This window comes from Homarus americanus, unplaced genomic scaffold (genome assembly GCF_018991925.1).
Source record: "Homarus americanus isolate GMGI-L3 unplaced genomic scaffold, GMGI_Hamer_2.0 scaffold51476, whole genome shotgun sequence".
NCBI lineage: Eukaryota > Metazoa > Arthropoda > Malacostraca > Decapoda > Nephropidae > Homarus > Homarus americanus.
Genome location: NW_024736148.1, coordinates 1,843,173 through 1,865,784, shown reverse-complemented (window position 1 = coordinate 1,865,784; position 22,612 = coordinate 1,843,173). Strand labels below are relative to the sequence as shown.

The following is a 22,612-nucleotide window of genomic DNA, read 5'->3' as shown; positions in this document are numbered from 1 at the left end:
CTGTATGTATATATATATATATATATATATATATATATATATGAGTACGAGGTTAAAACATTTTCATTTATACTCCATGAATATTGAGATTCCATTTGCTTATTTAATTTCTTGTGTTGAGGTTCTTTAGTGGTAAACAACCCTACTCTATACATTTTTATGCTTAAGTTGTGATGTCTGTTAGTGATTATTGAGATGTTTCATCGTTGATACAGAAATACGGAACTAGTATGGGTGCTGTGATGAGCAGTGGAGGTCGTGGTGTGGTGCCAGGACCAGGAGCAACAGCTTGTTCTACTGGTGCAATTTACACAGGAAACCCACTGGTCACCACCATGGCTGGGCCTGGTCTTAACACCCAGGGTACTATGAGAGCACAACCACCTCCGGCCATTGTTAGAATTACTACTGCATCCAATCCCACGTCTACATCATCATCAGTAAGTTTAGTTTTTGAAGGTTAAAAAACATGTAACGAAGATTGCATGCTTTGTGACTGTACCAAAGTGACAAAGATTGCCACTACTGAAAGGGGATGTATTTCACTAGATAAAGATGATAGCAGTGAGAGGTAATTAAGACATTAGTAGATAGTTCATAATTGGTGGGATGGTTGTCTTCATGTATGATTTTCCAAAGATTAATAGTAATTTACCCTCAAGTGTGAGGAATGCCAGGAGAGGTAAGGTATCAAGGACGGTGTATACCATATTTAGAAAGTTCTTTGGGGTTTTGGTAATTATAGTGTTCATTTGATATTTATGCATTTACAGAAAGTAGCAAAGGTTCTTTGAACAAAAATATTGGGAAATAGATAATGGATATAGTGTATGGTAAATGGATAGGGTGAGGGAAATAATGTATATTCACTCACACTTGTGCTGCCCTCAAGTGTGAGTGAAGTCTTTTGTAAGGTATACTGATACTGTACAAGATTCTACTGGTTTTATAACATGGTTTGGGATGATCATTTTTTTTATCTTATGGCTTGTTTTAGGCATCATCATGATATGTATTATCTCATGACTTTTAAATACAGATTACATCACAAGCTGGTACAAATATTGGAGCAATAGCAATGACTTCCCCTTCTGGTCAAACACCGGGTGCCATTTTGACACATCATCCTACCATGCAGCGGACACATCAGGACCATCATGTCCCTCTCAAAACACCCATTGGTAATTACAATTTTTACATTGTGGTAAAGATTGAGTGTTGAGCCGATTACATTGCTACATAACGTTAAGAAAAAACATTCAGATACTATAATTTATAACAAGATTATTATGCTAGGGATTGAAGTGAAGCAATATAAAAACAGTCTTTTACAGATATGGACTGAGGCTGTGAGTATTGTCACCTCATGTGTAGAACTGTTCAATTTGATGTTTTTTTGTTTTTTTATTTTTTTATTTTGAAACTCCAACTATGACTTGAGGCTGAATGTAGTACAGTAAGATCTTGTATTTCGCGAGTAATATAGACTGGAAAAATTGCGCCAAATTCAAATTCGCCAAATGCAAATACATAAACTAATGGGAAAAATAACAATATAGACTGGCCACTCTACATCAACCTCTGATTTTCCCATTTATAACTTCGAAATGATACAAATTCTGCCTTTATTGACCTGATTGTGCTTTCTGGAAACTAGTTTTTAGGCCTCCCTCAAGTAACTTAATCACACGCTGCTTATCCTGCATCGAGTACTTGGCAAACTTAACTCTCTTATGATAGTCCCGCTTCTCCTATTCCTTATTTGGCCGCTTAGGTGAGTCTGTTCCATCCCCACCAGCACCAGTAGGACTCCCAGTAGAGGTAGAGGCCATTATCTTGACTCGACAGGTGGCAGCACCACCCAAAAAAGCACACATTAGCAGCCCAGGCAGTTGCTAGGGTGGCGCGGGCTGCAACGCGATAGTTGCATTCTTATAGACCTCTTTTATGTTAATCATTAACACAACAAAATTGGAGAAAACAGCGAAAATCACGGAGCAATCGACAGAAACCGCGCGATTCAACTGATCACGTGATGTAAACAGAGAGCGCTGGTATAAACCGTTATTAGTCCTCACTGCAAAACATTCTTTTTACTTATTCTTTTCATACAGTATATATGGGTAGCAGCTAAATTTGCAAAAAAAAAAGAGCGAAATTTACAGAGTACCTCTCAATAAACACTTCACAAACAAAAGACGTAAATAATGATTATTTTTTGGTAGGTTAAAACAATTCGTATGTTGAGAACCGAGATAATAAAAAATATTCTTTGTTTGAAGTCAAGTTAATTTTTCTGAAACTATTGGGGATGAAGACTTTTTGTTACCAAAAGTACTCATGTGAAAGAATTTCAGGCTTGATTAGTCTTGGGATATGAGCAAATTGAGTTTTTTGGGAGAGCTACAACATGACTATGAACCTATTGCAATGATTTTTTCTGATATTTGGAGGTGAAGACCGGTGATCCTCGAAATATACACGTGAAAGGATTAATGGCCTAAAAGATTCATTATTTGATTTTTAACAAGTTAATTTTCTCTGTTATACTATGATACAGTCTCAAATAACTACAGAGCCATTGGGAGTTTTAATTTTGATTTATTTATTTTCAGTGCGAACACCTGTAGCTGCACATCAGACAAACAAACCAAGTGTTCAGGCCCAGACTGTTACATTTTCTGATGGCCCAAAAGTGATCACACAGCCAGCACAGGGACCACCTCTGGCTTTGGCTCAGATCTCTGGCTTGGCTGGTGTAGCTACCCAGAAGGCTCAGGTCAACACTCACACAGTTCAGCAGCAACATTCTACCAGTGTTCAACACAGAGGTTGTAGTCTAAAAAAATCTTATACTTTTTTGTGTGTATACATACTGTTGGATCACATTCAAGGCAATATGAGACATACCTGATTTTAGCGGACAGTGATTCCATTTCGGTCATAGTTATTTAATATTTATTTATGAAAAAGAGCCTTTGAAATGCAGCTTTCATATTATTTTTCTAAATAACTTCATGTTCTGCCATCAGGTGGAAGTGTTGTAGGTGGTGGTGTAGGTCGTGTCATGGGTGGAGCAGCAATACCAGTGGCCAAAGTTCTTCCTCAGCAAGCCACAACACCCTCCCAGGGACCAATATCAGTAGCCACTACACCAAGGCCATCTCACGGACAAGTACGGGCACAGTCCCCAGGTCAGGCAGCTGATGGTCAACCTGCTCACACTAGTGTGTTCTTGCATCGTGCTCATGCTGGTATGTTGTTCACCCAATTCATTGGTTTTGTTACATTTTTGTGAAGAACTGCGTGTACCTATATGTGCGGTATTCTTATTAGGATATTTTATCCTGAGCGGGGATCCAGAGGACCAGGAAAGAGGAATTTATTACATGATTATAATTATGTGTGTTTGGAGAAGTAAAGAACAAATGTACTTTTCTGATACAGCCAAGGAGGTTGCTGAATGAATATACTGCTTGATAACACAACTCGGTTAATTCATTTTCTTAACAGTGCATAAAATGTTAATGGGAACTGAACCACATTAAAGGGTTTACAAAGCTGTAGGTCTCCAGTCTCTGTCACAGGGAATTGAACTCTAAGGGGAAAACACAAGTTCCTTTGAGGATGACTGGAACTGTTAACCAATATTATTCTGGCAATCTTAGAACAAAGTCTTATACCTGTACAAAGGACTTGTCTGTAATGAAACATTTTGAAAGTTCTTTTACTTAACACCACAGTTTTAGGGATAACACATCATAACAGTATTTGCACAGGAATTGAGGTTTCCACTAATATATAGGCAGTTATAACATCCAGTCACACAATCAAATACTGTACGGGTACAGAATTCACTCAATATTGTACAAAGGACAGTCCCTGAATGATGCCCTGGGTGGGGAAAAGAATAGTACCTGCACAATGAACCCTATTTGGTTGATGATGCTATCCAAAGTAGCAGTGAAAATACATAATGTATTGTGAAGTGTTAAACTAATTTATAAATTTCATACATGTGAAGACTGCATGTACAGTAAATTGTGAATATTGGATGGGGAAATGTTCATTTATTGGATTCTTAAGATTCCTGGTGACTGATTTCCAAGGATTTGCTGTATAAATATTATTTACAGTGCTTAACTTTGCAGGTGTTACAGTAACTAGTGGTGTTACAGTGGGCCAGGGAGAGCGAGTAGTGACAACAATGCCACAGTACAGCATTACACCACCTTATTACTATGAACAAGGACAGAACACTTACCAGGTATATATAAAACTTTTGTTGTGTTGTACTGATTTATTTTATTTATTTTTTCTGTATTATAAGGAGGTTAGATTATGTTGGATTCATTAACAATTGAATAATTTAACAATATATTTAGCAAGGAAGTTGAATACTCTATATGAATATTAAAGTATTACAAGACTAAAAATTGACACAGCTGAATCATATAATAGCTGTTACACCCTTGAAAAGAACCTGTTAACTACTGCTGCATTTAGGTTGAAATAATAAAATAACATGGAGCATATTGAACAGATGGGATATTACCATCTATAAAAGTATATAGCTAGGTATTTTCCAATTTTCAATGGCAGTGGTTGTTAAGAGTTGATAATAAGATTAATTCTGACTTTGTGTAGTGAGTTGAGCAAAAAGGGTAATGAACTGAACAATTGGAGTGTTTTGTCACCCACATTGTATTTACATTCTTTTATTGATATATTTTTGTTGCTTTATATTTATCAATACAGTAGAACGCCGATATAACGCAAGATACATTCCAAGAGAGGTCGCTTTAAACCGAATTCGTACTAAATCGAAGTGTTGATTCAATGGAATAATTTAGTTTGGTACTTGAGAGAAACACAAAATACTAAAAAGACTGACAGTCTACCCAGATGCACCTCAGCCTATCTTCTAGAATAAACAAAACATTGTTTTTTGTAGTATTACGTTAAAAGAAACATTCCTAAATCAACACAGCTAAAATTAAGGGATGTGAAATGGTCTGTTTACTGGCTGGGAAGATGGGGGGAGGGATGGAGGTGAGGTGATATGTTTGTCGGTTGATGCCAAGGTCTAGTGCTTATTTATTTATCTGTTCTTAAGAGTGACTAAGTTTTTCTCTTATAAAATGTCACTGAACTGACCTGGGAGAATATAATTAACATTGCTAGAATTCTTATAAGATAGTGATTAGTTTGAATATAAACATGCTATAGTTCGCATGAGACATACAAATTTTAGTTCTAACTAATTTTATGCAAGGGCTAAAAATTTTATCTTGTGCAAAATATATGACGTTTATATTCACATTATTCGCTGTCTTGCAAGGATTCTAGCAATGCAAATTATATTCTCCTAACTTTAGACTACTGTATGATATTATATAAGATAAAAACTGTAAGCCTATAACCACCCAACTCTGGCTGGGAAGATGGGGGGAGGGGGGGGGGTGACAGTGACACGTTTGACAGTTGGGGCCCAAAGGTCTAGTGAAGTATTTATTTGTGTCCTTTAGATTGAGTTTTTGTTTATAAAATGTCACAGAAGTGACCGGGGAGAATATAATTTACATTGCTGGAATTCATATAAGATGGTGATTAATTTGAATATAATCATGCAATAGTTTGCACTAGACAAAAATTTGAGTAATCATTTAGTACATTATTTTGAGTACATGTACAGTACAGCTTTGCCCTTAGGACAGTGTAGCGTGCCCAGAGAAACATTAGGCACGAATTTTAAAATATAATGCGCCAGATTGACTCGCACACAATAGGAAAGATTCGCTTTAAATTAAAACATTGTCCTTAATTGTGGGTGTCGCTTTAAATCAATAATAAAAAATTGAATCGCTTTAAATCGACGTTCTACTGTTTATTCATTATATTCTAATGTGTTAAAATTTCATATAAATCCATCCATAACTATAAAAAAGGTTCCAGTGTGATGATCCCCTAAAGGAAAGAAGTATCTGTGTGTGTGTAGAGAGTATAATGTATATATTAATAGCAACACGTGATAACAGTATGATTATTCACTGTCTTTGAACATTTTGTAATCCCCAGTTTTCATGGATGTTTATCATATCCAATGGCATATTGATCCTGTTTAGACATTTTTTTCAGAACTGTGAACTTTCCCTGAGTTTATATGAGAGTACTGCAGTAATATGCAGATTTTTATAATAGTCCACATAAGTTTTATGATCTTTTGTTTTTACCAGAAGCTCGTAATGGCTTTAGATTTTCAGCCACAAACAAGCTGTTAATTTTAACTTAATCTTTCCTATTACTGTACCAGGTTGGTGGAACAACTCTAGTGCCTCACACCTTAAGTTCCACACACTATGTTCCTGCCAGTATGCAAGGTGGAGGTTTGCGTGTAACAGCTGGACCATCTAATACAAATATGGCTGGTGGTGGGGGAGTAAATGGGCCAGGACAAATAGGAGAAGCTCAAGTTACTCAAGGGAATGTGCCAATGCCTTCTATGAAACCCAATTCATCTCCCAGACCATCTATTTTAAGAAAGCGACCAGATAATGATGGGTAAATGAAGTTGATTTTACTAGTTCTGTAAATGGCATCTGATTGAATATGAGATTTTCCGTGTGACTAGTTTAGGTCTCAGATATGTTTTACTTCAAAATTTCTTGGATAGTGTTGTTTGTCACTAAATGTTGTATATATATGCATATATATATATATATATATATATATATATATATATATATATATATATATATATATATATATATATATATATATATATATATATATATATATATATATATATATATATATATATATAAAATTGACAATATGTAATTAGCCAATAATTGAGTCATTGTGTAGTATATATTACAGTGGGGTATGCTATAACGAACGGATCCTACTACGAATATTCCTATAACGAACGGTTTTACCTATAAAATTGAGAATGCTATAACGAACGAAACTCCTACAACGAACATAATTTAATGTTTTTTTTTTTTTCTAATTTATTGTTTTATTATTACAAATATTAATGCTATTCTTTATTTCAGGGGTTTAGATGCATATTTATGCACTTTTTTACAATTTTTACAATTTTATATTATATTTTTCAGTGTTAAGTGGTTGTATTTGGGGGCCTGGAACGGATTAATCCTATAACAAACGAATGCTATAACGAACAAGGTTCTAGAACCAATTAGATTCGTTATAGCATACCCCACTGTATCTTGACTTGGCTCATTTGAGAGATATTGATTCACTGCTCCCGATTTAATATTACAAGAATACATCTGATGTGTTCTTTTTGCTTCAGGTAACTTTCACTTTATTCTATCAAATGATCACCATCTCACTTACATTGCATTAACAGCATTTATGTTTTTCATGAATAGGCATAAAAGATCAGGCTTCATAATTTCTCACTTATATAAATAAGAAACTTTCTTTGATTACAATGCTAATATGTGTTGAACAATCAGATTTCTCTTCTTTTTTTGCATGCAGAATTCCATTGAAAGCAACCAAAAACTTGACTGCAGCACTCTCCTTGCCCATGCCTTCCCCTCCATCTCCTAAACGACCAGATTCACGGGGTAATGGAAATGCATCTTCTGGCTCCACAACCATATCTGCTAATTCTTCACCTGGTAAGTACAAATTATTTTGATATGTTATGGTATCCAGCAAACTGACTTTTTCCTCACTTATGCCAAACTGTATTGTTGAAGAACTACTAACCCAAAGCCTCTTAGGATTGAGGAATGACAGCATGGCATCAAAGTGATTGTTTTTCTGACAATTTTAGAAGTAATGCAGATAGAATGTGAAACTGTTATTTCCTTGTAAACAATATGAAGTCCCTTAGCATAGCCAGTAAAAGATAGCTTGTGAAAGATTTTAGGTGACAAGCAGACAAGTTTATTTTGATCATATGCCAGATTTAATGAGTGGGACTTAAGACTTTGTCATGTCCCTTCCTTCTTGCTAATGGTAAAATGCAGATTGTTGTAATATGTGCTTTCAACTGAAACTTTGCATGTTGACATTAAAACAAAGGAAAATTCTTACAACTTCAAAAATATTTGAGGAACTAATTTGGGTGATCTTGTTAAACATTTGCTGTAGTCCACAAAAGACTTCAATGGGTATTATGGAAACCTTTACATATTCTTGTAAAAAAGACTGGCTTTACAGCTAGCCCTGGTTGATGTTTATTTACCTCATATCACGGTTTCATAATTACTTATGATGGAAATAATTAATGTGTACAGTATGTCTTCCATTTTCCCACTACTGATTAGTGACGTGTACAGTATACAGTACATCTCTACTTTAACATTTGCAAAACTCATCATTACTTGATAGCTTTCATTAGTTTCTCTCTCTTCTTTTGTTCTGTATAGTATAAGTTGGAAACCTGTTGAAAAGTACATGTTTTGAGCTCATGGGTGTGTAACAAATATAATACAGTATATGGAGAGTCCTAAGGGTAAGCAAATTAATTTTTGAACATATGCATGTTTTACTCAACTTTAAATTTAGGAACTGCTCACTGTTGAGAGGCAGCTGCTTTGCATGTTGTTTGTTTATGGGTCAGGTATATTTTTTATTGGCATTTTATTTGCTTATATTTTTCTTAACAATGTAATAATTGCTTTGCATATAAAAGTCTATGATAATTGCTTTGCTTTGTACAGTATATCAAATAAGGAAATGACTCCTGTTCTGAAACAAATATCTCTGCTTTGTAAATTATGGTGTATGTGTGTGTTCTTGATGTGGGATACTAACAGTCACTGTTCTTGTGCTCTCAAGACTCTTCCTTATCAGGTCTTCAAATAGAAGAACTAGATGGCAACACAGCACCGGGGAGTGGCAGCGGCACTCGAACCCCTCCGGGAATCAAACAGGAGCCGCCAGAGGATGCTACAGTTGTGCTTCCAAGACCACCATCACACTCCATTTCTGCTACAGATAGTTCTGGCCATTTGACAGCCACTATCACTACTACCACACTAACAGTGCCACAACCACATCTCTCTGTCACTGGTTTGCACGGGGCTGCTCAAATTTTAGCTGATGGGCTCTCGCCAAGGAAAAAACCCAGGAAGCAACAATTGTGAGTCATTTTGTTTAAAACAAATATGTATTCTGACCATCAATCAGTATGTTATTATAATTTTTATCTGGTAACAAAAGTCTGGCTACTATACACCCTCCCGTAGTAGAATCTAATCTGTTCTTATTTCACAAAAATTGTCATTGGTACCAGGTACAGTATATAGTAGATATTGGACTTCTACACTTATATTGTGGCTTTAAACCTCTTGTATCAGATTCAACTACTGTAAATGGTATTGGAAAATTTAAGGCTCCACTTAACCTTTTCCCGAGCTAATTAGGACTTCATCCTCCCATACTTCCCCCATTCTAAGTATTTAGGAGTTCTATTTAGTCATTTGTTATTGCACAAAGGATTCTTATGTCATGAGTATTTTCAGTGGGGGACACACATGCTTATTCCCCCCCCCGTATCTGCGAACTCCATATTTGCAAGCTCACTTATTCACATAAAATTATTGGTGACCCTTGTTTTAAGATTCATAATCGAAATTTAGTTATCTTGGTTGTTGGAAATATTATGTCTTGTCATTGGTAGATACGCATCTCCCGCCCCATACTTCATGGTTAGTCTGTTCTCTTGTGTGTGCCACACCAGTATATGGATGTGGGAAGAGGGTACTGTAGTACCCCAATATTTTCAGTATAACGTGTTATACATTGCACCACAGAGTACAGTATGTAGGACACCAGAATGGACGAGTTGGTGGTCAGAAGTTTTCGTAAGATGGCAGGTCATTGGGTAAAGAAAATGCTTAAATTCACTATGGTAATGATATTTTTAAATAAATTGGGCCAAAAAGTGTACAAAATAAGTGTTAAAGTTGCTAAAAAGTCACGTGACTTCGAAAAGCCCTGTGATTGGTTGTGACATCACTGGCTGGGGCGAGCCGCCCACCAGGACGCAGCCAGCTGTAGTTGTCCAACCTTCTCGGCTGATCGGCTCTGTAAATAAATATTATTACGGTAGATAATTAATTGTGCTTTACTGTGCAACACATTAATACTATTTTGAATATATAAATATTACTAAGCACATAAACTAATTCAGTGGACATTAGCTGCCCATACAACAAATTTCATAGTAATAAACATTCCAAACAATATTAGTATTGTTTTGGTCTTGGCCATCTGGGGAACCTTTAGATTCTAACTATGGGATTAAGTTCTTTGAACAATAAGACACATTATCTCTACAGGATTTCTGTCGCAAAATTTTTTTTGATCGCATAAGAAAATACAGATCATAGTTTAGGTTAGCTTAACATACATCAGTAAGGGTGGGTAGTAACTCAAAACTAGTGATTTCCAATAGAAATGAAGGTTTAAATCGTTCATAACACATCACAAACCATCAGAAAAACAACCCAGTCTGCATGTCTAAGTACAGGGATGACCAAAACTTAAAATTTACCCAATATAGCATCCAAATACTCATGGTAGTTAAAGTAAAATTTTACCCATTAATTAAAATAAATGATGATATATCCCAGTGGTTTATTCAAGAATCACTAAAACAATAACAGCACTATGTTGTCATATTTACATAGCATTAGGCATTCTCAAAACAAAGTCCAGAACATCATTACTTCTAAATTTACTCGTATCTCCATCTAGTACAGTACTGATATACACTGTAAATGCACTTTAAAAAAAAAGAGAGAGAGAGAGAGAGAGAAAGAAAGTCTACCTGGTAAGAATACATGACAGCTGAGTTGGTGTGAACATGGGAGTTTTTTATATCCAAAAGAACATAATGATGGAGGAAACTGCAGCAGGCCTATTGGCCCATACTGGGCAGTCCCATTTACCCCCCAACCCCTGCCACTCATATATCCATCCAACCTATGTTTGAAGCTGCTCTTCATGGCACATTTCTTCATGACTTAGACCATAAAAAAAATACCCGTAAAACTTACCTGAACGTGGCATTTGGGGTCTGAAGAAGCCATCCTTTCTACTACTTCCGACTGCAGCCATGAGTTTGAAGGTAGTGACGGCATTGCAAATGGCAGCCCTGTTTCTCGAGAAATAAACTTATCTCGACTATTATAGCAGGACTTTAAACTTTTATTACAAATTATATATACCGTACCACTCTATGAACCTGGCGAGTGTATTTCTTGTGTTTACCCAGAACCATCAACTCGTCCATTAACATTAAGTGCTCCTTGGTAAAATTTGCTTTCTACAGTACTGACCCAGTAACACTTAACATCATCCCCCATTCATGTCAGGCCACTGTATGTCCCTGTCACTTAAGTATGGTGGGTTAGTGGTGAACTGTTTATCTAAAAGGATTAACCCAGGCTGACACTAAGGGGGCCTCATCCTATGAACTTAACCCTTGAATACGATGGGTCCCTCTGCTGAATAAAATCATCTGGTGTTAGCCAAATAAAATATTAAAAGTGGCATCCAGTAGTGAATGGGTTAAGGATCTCTTAGTATTACAAGAACCACGTGGTTTTTACATACATATTCTAGTACAGCACTTTGAGTTATTAACCATTATCTCCGTTATCATACTGTATGTGCTGTAGCTATATTCCCCATTTGTACTGAAAGATTTCTCCGTTGTCCATTAGGAGTAATTAATGGAAATCTTTTAGTTAATATCCTGGTATTAAGTATTTATGTTTTCTACAGAATGGGTAATGAACTGCAGGAAGCCCGTTCTAGTGAGGATGACATGGACCATCCACCACTCAAGAAAAACAAGAGGGAGTTGGCTGAAGACCATCAAGGTTAGTAAAACTGAATTAAACTTGAGAAAACTTAATCGTACATTGATGGTCATATTCTATCATACTCTAATTATTTTAGTATCTGTGTATCTCTCTTTTCCAGGACAATTTTGTGGTATTTTCATCTGTACTATTCTCTTTCTGAGCCTTCTAAACACTTCTTAACCCATCCTATTGGGATCTCCCACAACCTCTGACAAGCTCCCATGAATCTTTGTGATGTTGAAGCAAGTTATACTATTACTCCTCATAATTATGACAGGTGTCTCAGTGGTAGCGGTGACAAGTTTCTACTTCTATCATCATCTTGGATTTTAAAGTCACTAGTTGGTTTTTAACCACTGACAAGTGCTTATTATGATTCCATTTATATCATTGTTTATATTGACCACTGCTGGAATATAACTGATATTAGTCATCAGGGGGGTCTCTGCTGAATAATATTGTATGGCATTAGCCAAATAAAACGTTGAAAGTGACATCCCATGGTGAAGGGGTTAATGACACTGCTGTATGTAAGGATACCAGACAGATTTCATGATACTACCTAATACTGTATTTCACAAATACTCCTAATATACTCAGAGTAACCCCAAATGCACCCTGGGTACTTAATATAGAACCAAGTGTCTCAGTTGCTTTTAATGAAGCTGGATCTCTCTCTCTCTCTCTCTCTCTCTCTCTCTCCTGACCCAAAATTAGATTTTGTTTAAAATCTCATTATAGGCACTCCTGAGCATGCTGATTCCGAATCTATGGTTCATCATAATGATGCTTGGAAATTTTCAATCACATTTTTTCAGTGCAAGTTAATTGGCAACTATGGGTTGCTATTTTGGTGTTTTGCTGTTATCCTGGAAGTACTTAAGTTACACCCTTTATATTTCAATTCCAAGAGAAAAGTATTGTAACAATAATTATATTTTATTTACCTTTTCTTTTTATATTTCTTGATTCTTTACTTTTACTTTTTCTTTCTTTAATTCTCTTTTCTTCTGTTCTTAATCTTTCTCTCTGTTCATTTTTACTCATGAGATGGAGGAGGTTAGAGGTTTGTGGTTAGGCTACAGTAGGCCCTCACACCAGAGGGTAATCTTGTATGAGGGGGGAGATGGAGATAGGATAACTGAGGTATGGGACAAGGTGGTGTTTGTAATGACCTCAGGTGTCCCACAGGTGCTAATAATAATGTCACAAGTGTTCATGATAATGTCTCAAAGGCATTTGTGATTTCATGTTTCATACACACTCAATTGATGCCTGGTGTGATACATTTGCTCAAAATGACAAGTGTTCATAGTGATCCCTGTTATCTTAGAAATATTCATAATGATGCCAAATGTCACACTTGTTCATTTTGGTTCCATGTGTCCTGCAAATATTCTTAAAGAATGCAAGTGTCTCACAAATGTTCAAAGTGTTCATAATGATGCCAGGGAATGCCCACAGGTAATCATAATATCTCAGGTGACTCACAGGTAATCATAATGACACTAAATGGCTCACAGGTACTCATAATGATACTAAGTGACTCGGGTGCTTACAGTGACGTCAGGTGACTATTAGGCATCCATAATCACCCACCATTGTCTGGAATTATTCTCTGAAAATTATTATTGTTACTATTACAGTTCAAGTTGTCTATTTTGTTATTTATCAAGCAATATTCATTGTTTACTATGAAATTTCTTAATACACCTTTCCAGATTTGGAAGGGAGTGATGATGAAGGTGGCGGTGGTTGGTCAGAGCCAGGTGGTGGGAGCAGTGGTGGAAGCTGTGGTGGAGGTGGTAGTGGTGGTAACACAGTCAATACCACTGTAGTCCTCACTAACAGACCCACAATGTCTCTGTTAAGTAGTTTTCGCCAAACTTGGAAGCCCCGACATAACCACTTTATTAGACATACTGATGTTAAACCAAAAGATGAGAAAAGAATGACAGTAAATGAAATCGCAAACCAGAAGATGGCACTTCAGCGAGTTAATGGATGGAAGGTAAGAAATTAAATACATAGTTGCAAATTTATAGCTGTTAATAACTTATTTACATGATTTCTATGGATATTTTATGGAAGACTACTCTTCATTCACATGAGGTTTACACCAGAGCCTAGAGCAAATTTTATCAGTGCTTTTGATTGACTGGCAGAATGAGGTGCATTGAGTTAATATATTGAAACACATTGATACCATAAATATTTTGAAGGGAAAAAGGCAAAATTAAAATAATGGCGGTGTTTGCTGTTTAGTCACTGCGAATTCACCCGGTGTGACTTGACCAATCATGAGCTTCCTTTGATTTGACCCAGTTGCAAGCACGGTGTGAAGAGAGTATAGTTATTACTCTCCTGATCTACTAATTGATTGTGAATCTTACCCTGTTTGTTCATGTAGAGGAACCTTAATACAAAAACTTTGAGGCTGATTGCATTTCCATTTTCATATATTTTGTTTTCATTTTCATAGGCCTACTTCTATTACAATAGCTTAAGCCTAAGCTAGCTTATACAGGTCCAGACCCAGACCTTAAATATGACCTATACAGTTTTTCTACAAATACCATTGCTCCTTGTCTCTTGCATTTAAGATATTTTTACAGTAAACACAATTTGCTTAAGTAGTCTTTAGTACAGGTACTGGACCATTTAACTGCCCAGCTTGTCATATGTAGTTTTAACAATGTGCAAGGGTAATTGCTTCCAAGCCTTTGTTATTCTGTATTTTACATATGCCAAAAATGAACAAAACTGCTGTACTAAACAACAAAAATGATAGAGCACATATTTTATATTAAAAAGGGCTCCTTCTGCCCTTGAACTATCCTATGGGTGACTCTAAGGGTAGACATGTTGAGTCTGGCAGCCAGCCAGCTGACTTGAGTGATGTGTGGCTGCTATGCTGTGACTTCACATTGGAGTTAGCGTGATACATCCATCCATAAGTTCACCTCCCACGAAGAATACTGTTCACACTCATGCTCATCATTTTTCTTTTTTTATAGTTTTATATTATATTTATTTTATTTCTTTCACATTAGAGTACCGAAATGATTTTCTCACAAATTTTACAGTTTCATTTCATGATTCAATGGCAACATGTGTATCCATCTCAAAGCCACAGTCGGGTGTGTTTGGAACCTACTTTCACTTTCAGTAGTGATGAAGTGGATTACACATAGGTTATGCTTTCATTATATATAAGAAGAAATTTTCAGTATAAGTCATTTGTTTCACATAGAGTTATGTTATCTGCATTATACACTGGTTTATATTAAGTCTCTGTGTATCCGAATATGATGCATAAATAGTTTTAAAACATCTAATGTGCTCTTACCATAAACAACACATATGTGCTCTAACCACAAACACCACCTAGGAGCTCTTAACACCAACAACACATAAAAGTTCTTAACACAGACAAATCTCCACATGATTTATGATATTGTGCCAACATTTAACCCTTAAGCCCCGGGTTAGGGTGCTGCTGGCAGTAACCCCCCCTCCCCCCTGCTGGGTTAAATCGAGGAAAAAATCAACTTTTCCAAAAATAGTTAAAAAAAAATGGCAGGACAATAGGCGGACGTTGTGGAACGTCACCCGGGGCACAAGGGTTAATCATTAGGAACTTGTTAAGATGGGCTGGAATTTAATTAAACATTATTTTTAAGTCTGTTTTCATGATTAATTTTGGGTTCAAAGAATACTTTTAAATCACCTTTAAACCTAACTTTTAACAGATTGTTCATTTATCGGGTCAAGTAGACGACTTAGTGGAATTGGAAACCGAAGTGGTTGATCGCCTTCATATGCTCCTCGGGTCACTAGAAAAACGAACTCACCCAAGGAAACCATACAAGGTAACCTATTTCCTCTATAGTCTCTCCAATCTCTATTTCTCTTCTGTGATCTCACATTTTGTTTTTCGTTTTTTCCTTTGCTAGTACATATGTCAGTGCTCTTAGTGGAACCAAAATGCTTTTCCCAAACTGTGATAGATTTGTGGGATGCTTGTGTTAGTATTGTATGATGATTGATGAATATGTCAGTTAATGTATGAATGCATATCAATTTGAAACTATCCTTATTAATGGTTCCATGCTACATATATCATCCTTATATACATTGACATTTACTACTGCTCAGTGGCGTGTATTCCTAAGTAGCAAAAACAGCAGCTAGCGAAGGAACATCCTTCTACAATGTCAGCAGAATATGAACTAAGCGATCCAGCAGCTAAGCCACCTACACATCTGGCACATGAGGATGTGTTGGAGGCTTGGAGCATAATGCAATATCTTGGAACTTAGAAAAAAATTTCCCAGGCTCAGAAGAGAGAGGTTGGGAGAGATTTTCTTGGAATTTTTTGGGGAAGTGCAACTGATTTTCATCTGAGGAAACTTGTTCCCCTACCCATAATTTGGAGAGTTCCTGTGATCTGGTATCCTGGCTAACGGGAAGGTTACTGTACTCCAAGGGTTGAAAATTGACTCAGGAACGTTGCAATCAGTGATAAAGAAAAAAAAAAGATGTCAAACTGGAAGATCATAGGTCCTGGAATGGATGGAGCACAAACTAAAGTGATAAAGGTGGTGGTGAACAGGATTTGCACTGCACTAAGGCAACTACAGTATTCAGAAAATCCCTTGATAAAGGAACTGAAAGTCAGCCAATTTCACTCATGATTCTCAAGATGGGTAGAAAGAATGCAGCATAAAACTATTGGCTAATCACCTGGGCTGAACATCACACTTTTGCAAACTATTTGAGAAAGATTTGAGGGATATCATTATCCAACACCTGACTGAGCAGTCTCATCAACATAACACAGCAAGTTTTTATGTAGAGAAAATCTTGTTTGACAAAATTTGTTCACATACCTTGTAACATTAACATACCACATGGACCAAGGTTTACCATTTGGTGTGTTGTACAGGTCCATGGAATTTTTAAGGCATTCGACAAAAATCCATGTGCTCAATTTTCATCTTGGGTCCAGGCATATAGCATCATGGGCAAACTATTGGGGTGGATTAAACATTAGTTTAAAGACAGGCACCAAAGAATGGTCATAAATGGAGTACATTCAGAGTGGAAAAAGGTTCTTAGTCAAGTACCACAAGGATCTGTCCTCACTCCCATAATTTGTGATTTACGTTAATGATATTTATGAAAATATATCGAACCACATAATCAAGTTTGTAGGCAATTTGAAGATGTATGGGAAGGTGTTAAGTCAGGAGGATATTGCAACCATGTAAATAGATTTGCACTAACTTATCAAATGGCCACAGGACTGGCAAATGCTCTTTAACATAGCATATTGTAAGGCTGCAAGTTGGGTACAATAACCCCAATCACAACTACTCTGTCATTAACAGTCTTGGAATCTGAAGATAGGGGAAAACCTAGGCATCATGATGATCAATCACTGAAGGCAGTGTAGCAAATTGAAGCGGCAGTAAAGAAAACCAATAAAAACTCTTGAAATTATAAATCATACCTTTGAATATGAAATTGTTTTTTCTCTATTATGAACCTCTATGTTCCCATTTGGACTACTGTAAATGAGCATGGAGACCATACTTCTAAAAAGAGCTACTAGGATTATTCCTGAATTAAATCGTCTTGATTACCTCAGTAGACTGAGAGAGTTATGACTGACAACTCTATACCCAAGACACAACAGGGCAGACCTCATAGAGATGGAAGATGTAAACCCAGGAAGTCACAGCTTCAAGCTTGTCATGTTGTCACAACAAATTTAAGAATTTATTTTTTCATGCAGTAGGGTTATGGAACAGTATCAGCACAAGCTGTGGAAGCAAGAAAGGCACTAGACTTCAAAATAGCCCAGGACAAAAACAATGAAGAGATCATACACAAACCATCAACTTCTTTGCCCTGTCATAGCCACCTCTAGGTGTGGTGGCTATTAGGTAAATTATCAACTTAAATACTGTATGATAAGAGTCATCTAGCTTTGAGCTCTGCAAAATAATGGGTGTTTTGGGATCAACCCACCATTTTTTCCAAAAATATAGATGCTTATTAATTGTTATCCTTGTTTGAAAATTTATTTCTCATACAGGGTACTGTATTAGCATTGTGACTTTTGAATCTGAGGTACTTTTGATTTGCAATTTCCTTCTCATTCAGTGTCTTTTTTCGTATTTACAGGACTTTGAAAAAGATGTAAATCGACTGTCTGAGTTAGTGAAAGCCAACATTCAACGATCAAAAATAATTAAAGATCAGATGACAGAAGCAAGATCACAAATGAACAAACTTTTTGACCATAAAGGTAAGATTGTGGACATTATGACCAAATATAGCAGTAAACGGAGTGTTCGGAAGAAAGAAAAAAGTTGAACTTGGATAACCAATTCACAAAAGTAAGATTCTAAATTATTAGTTTTAAGAGTAAAGTATTATCAGAGAGTATTTTTATTATTCTTTGAGCAGTCATGTTCATGAGAGAGACTATCATACCCAGAATGATCCCTACTTATTTATTAGGACATGGTAAAACTTAAGACTATTGGATATTTTTATCGTACATTATGGAGACAGTTCCCACTTGTCTAATCTAATATTGTATCAGTGACATTACTAAACCATTACCTATGAAATAAACTACCAATTTTCTTATCTTGTGACCATTGTCAAGTGTATAATTTTCAAGAAAAGAATGGGACTTTTGGACTAACTATTTACAAGTACGAGTAATTGAGTGGTACTGAAAAAGGCATGAAAATTATAGAAGCATGGAGGCCACCAATGCTGCCGTTAAGCAGTACCGCGGTGAAGTTTTAAATTGTCTATGCCTTCTTGAAGCTCATGGCTTACAGGGTTTTCAAGATTTTATTGGTTGCAATCTTGTTGACATTTTGTGTGTGTTAAAATTTACAATTCAGCATTGACTTCTTAAATACTCATGAAAGTTAACATAAATTTGTTGTCTGTACCTTAAAACTAATTTAGTATGTCTAATTACTTTTAAGTGCTTACTCAGTGATGATGAAGTTGCTAAGTGCAAAGTTGAAGTACATTAAGAAAGGTAACTGAAAACATCCATTAATTTTTAAAGCTGTAGAGTCATCTTCTGGGGAAAAAATCAGTACACCACTTTTGGTTTTGGAATATTGAAAAATCCTTTGTTTCTGGGACCATTTGACCTCATTAATGAATTTGGAATTTATCTTACTGACATGTCATAGCCTGGCTTGTGGCCAAGATAATCCTGTTTTCATTCATCGGGGTCTACAGGTTGCAACCTGGACTAATTCTCATACAGTACTTTGATGGCTGGCTCTGACTTAACCCCTTAATTATGGCTTTTTTTTTTTTACGTGGACTATTTGTTCTGACGGAGAAAGATTAGAGATTTTAAAAATTGGTAAAATTGTAAAAAGGATAAAATTGCCTCTCTGAATACAATGGTGTGATGAGATTTGATGTAGTACACCTAATGAGAGCCCTGTGGGCCAGCTTTGGACATGTTTTTATTATTGAATCATTATTATATTCTCGTATGATCTGGCTCTTATGCTGTACAATTTATCATAAGTAATATGACATCTTCAATACAGGTAATATAAAAAATATAATATATAATTTGTAATCTGACCCGAGAATAAAAGGATAAGTTGTATCGCAAGGTATCACTTCCCTGACCCCTCACCTCCTCTCATGACATTTTAGACAAATGAAAATTTTCAGTAAGACAGAAACCATTTATTAAGATGAGAAATAAAGTACAGTAAAACAAGTTACTGTATCTAAGATAATTTTTTTTACATATTTTCATTTTATAATAATTGAGACTAAGACGTGATAGGGCTGGGCTTATGAGGAATGTGGATTTGAATCATGTTAACACTGTTCGTACAGTCGCAGACAAAGGTTTACTCTCCGTGGTGAAAATGAGTCTCCGAACTGACTTACCCTAACTCTTGTATCTCGTTTGAGGTCAATGTTGCTTCATTTTGGGAGGGAGCGAACTTTTGACCTCGACTGTACCTGTCCCTATACTTCTCAAATACAGGTGTCCTCAGATGGTCATATTTCTTTCAATAATCATACAGAACAGGTTTATGGGCATGGGCAGAAACAAACAGTTTATTTATGGTGGCATTATACCATCGTTTTTTCACAATGATATTGTGGTTCAAATCATCACCACTACTCAAGTCTCCTGCACCACAAGCATCTCATGCACATGTTGGTGATGCACTCCTTCCCGGTATACATGTTATGGTTTTGTTTTTTGTTTTGCGAGATCAGTTATTTTGCAAAATTCCTGGCATGCATACCGGTAATTTGGCAAAATAACTTGCAAACAGACAACCTAAACTAACCTAACCTGGTTAGGTTAAGTGAAAGGTCAGGTTAGGATGGCCTTTTTTTTTTTTCTTTTAAACCTTGCTTAGCCTATTTGTAAGTTATTTTGCAAAATTACCAGCATGCATGCCAGGAATTTTGCAAAATAGCTGATTGTGCAAAAAAAAATGTACCATGCATACAACAGGTAGAGAAGCACTTCTATCTCATTTTCCTCCTGGTCTCTATGCACTTTTACACTGAGGAATAGTTCATTAGTCACCATTGCTGAAGCTCACACAATTGTTATCATTTCCAAATTCACTTGGTGAATCTACTAGTTCTTCAACATTACCCTTACTCTGATTCCCATAACATTCTACTTATTTTTCTGGGTGTCAAGGCAACTCTACTGTTGTGAGGGGTCTTTCTGTGTGATGTGTCTGAAAACTCCACATGTACAGTCCCCTTCACAAGTGCATTGACAGGGCTTGTCAGGTTTTGTGCAGTGTGGTAACACTGTGTTTGTGTACATTTGACAGAAGGACACTAATAATAGTAATCATGCTATGGAATCAAATTAAAAGAATATTTGTGGATTGTTCATCTGAGTGAAGGGGGCTGTACTTATGCCATGATGAAAAAATGCTATTGGTGCAGGGAGGGACCACTGCAGCGAAGGAAAGGTTGTTACGAGTTATTATGTTCACTCGAGCAGAAATCAGACACCAAACTTAAGAATTATGATACAGAAAGATCCTGATTATATGGATGATAACCACTGTTGCGGGACAAAAGGTGCAAATCATCTATTTACGATCGCCATCATTTAAAGTTTAAACTATGAACTCAACTCTCCTGTTGCAACCATAGCCTACTGAAAGAGGTTTGGGAGGCTAAAGTTTACTATATAGAATAGGAGCTAATAAAATCCTGGTGTTACAGCAGCTTGCACAGCAAGATCTTTTCCTGTTCGTTATTAACCTTACTGGATTTTCAGTTCCAGGCTACACCCCAGCTATTTCCTTGCTGAAACTAAGTCATTCGTTGGGTAAATATGCTTCATAACAGCAAAGTTGTACTTACACCTCAAATTTAGTATTGGAGGGTATACCTGGCATGGGCACAGATCAATTTAAAAAAGTGGGGGGGGGGGATGCCTGATATTTAACAAAATTAATAATAAAAAACATATAGTAGAATCTTGATAAATAGGACAAATTGGGGCAGACCCCAGTCTGAAAAAAGTGAATCTAGGGAGAGGGGGTGGAGATAGCATTGCCTATTTGAACTGTTTAAAGAAAATCAGTTGCTGTTATGTTATTACTTCAACAACTAAGGTCTTTAAGTGTATAACAAAGTTATTAAAAGACTATTACATCAATGATAAAAATATGAAATAGAACTCTTCTGGTTGAAACTCAGACATAAATCTAGTTGTCAACAACTGTTTTCACCGAGGTGATTGTTATTTACTGTAAAGTGTTATTTGTAAGTAACCACAGAATTTGTCTTATGAATAAATAGAAAACTATATAATGCACAATACTTTTGAAGATAAAAATAAGAACAAGTAAGTTTACGGGTATATTTTATGTGGAAGACGAATGTATATTTGGGAGCAGCATGCAGGGGATAAAATATTATCTCAAGAGAATCAACTTTCCTGAAAAAAGAATCCCCACACACAACACCATGAAACGTTTTGATTACAAAGGGCAAACAGCTGATAGACTTAGCTCCTTCCTACCACAACATAGTGTAGTTATCATCACTTAAATACTAGTGTAGTGTATTTATCACTTAATTGTAATATACAGTATTATGCATTTGCATATATACCCTGGTTTATTTATTAATCAGTTTTCTAAGTGTATAAGAAGCTTAATTGAACCATCATATATCACTCAAAGGTAGAAGGTATCTTCATTTCAAATACTATACAGTGTGTTATAGTGACTGTTGTAAGCTTATTTGCTGAAAGCTCACACAAACTCATCCTAAGTGAATACCTTCACAACTTATCCTTATAATTTCAAGTCATGTTACATTTTGTATTTTTTCTATTATAATAGAAAAAATAATTATTGAAGATGTTATATTAATCAAGATGAATCATAAACCATAAGAGACCGATCATATAAGAATGTAATACTGAATCAATAAATATATAGACCTGATGAATGTGGCAACATCTAATCTGCCCCCACCCCCTTGCTTATGTATGCAGTGTCTTAGTTCTCGTTAAGCCTATAGCAAATCCGTTTAGACCACCGTACAGTATCCAGTAAGCAAGTGTTGTTCTTTTCATAAATATTTTTTATTTTTGCCCATTTCTTACAAAAAAAAAATTATATATATATATATATATATATATATATATATATATATATATATATATATATATATATATATAT

General features: G+C 35.9%; 1 protein-coding gene across 4 annotated transcripts in view; it reads left to right on the top strand.

Moving 5' to 3' along the window:
• Positions 1–19,527, top strand: part of LOC121872036 (mucin-12-like) — a 31,208-nt gene extending 11,681 nt beyond the window's left edge. For 3 of the 4 annotated variants that reach the window (XM_042374683.1, XM_042374684.1, XM_042374681.1), the window contains 12 exons: positions 216–440; positions 1,040–1,181; positions 2,616–2,831; positions 3,033–3,254; positions 4,152–4,267; positions 6,314–6,561; positions 7,513–7,655; positions 8,824–9,127; positions 11,779–11,876; positions 13,583–13,872; positions 15,614–15,733; positions 18,054–19,527. In XM_042374683.1, coding sequence (XP_042230617.1) covers positions 216–440; positions 1,040–1,181; positions 2,616–2,831; positions 3,033–3,254; positions 4,152–4,267; positions 6,314–6,561; positions 7,513–7,655; positions 8,824–9,127; positions 11,779–11,876; positions 13,583–13,872; positions 15,614–15,733; positions 18,054–18,245 — 2,316 coding nt within the window. In that variant the 3' untranslated portion in view covers positions 18,246–19,527. The remainder of the gene's footprint in view (positions 1–215; positions 441–1,039; positions 1,182–2,615; positions 2,832–3,032; positions 3,255–4,151; positions 4,268–6,313; positions 6,562–7,512; positions 7,656–8,823; positions 9,128–11,778; positions 11,877–13,582; positions 13,873–15,613; positions 15,734–18,053) is intronic. The other variant, XM_042374682.1, reaches the window with a different exon arrangement.
• The last annotated feature ends 3,085 nt before the right edge of the window (positions 19,528–22,612 follow it).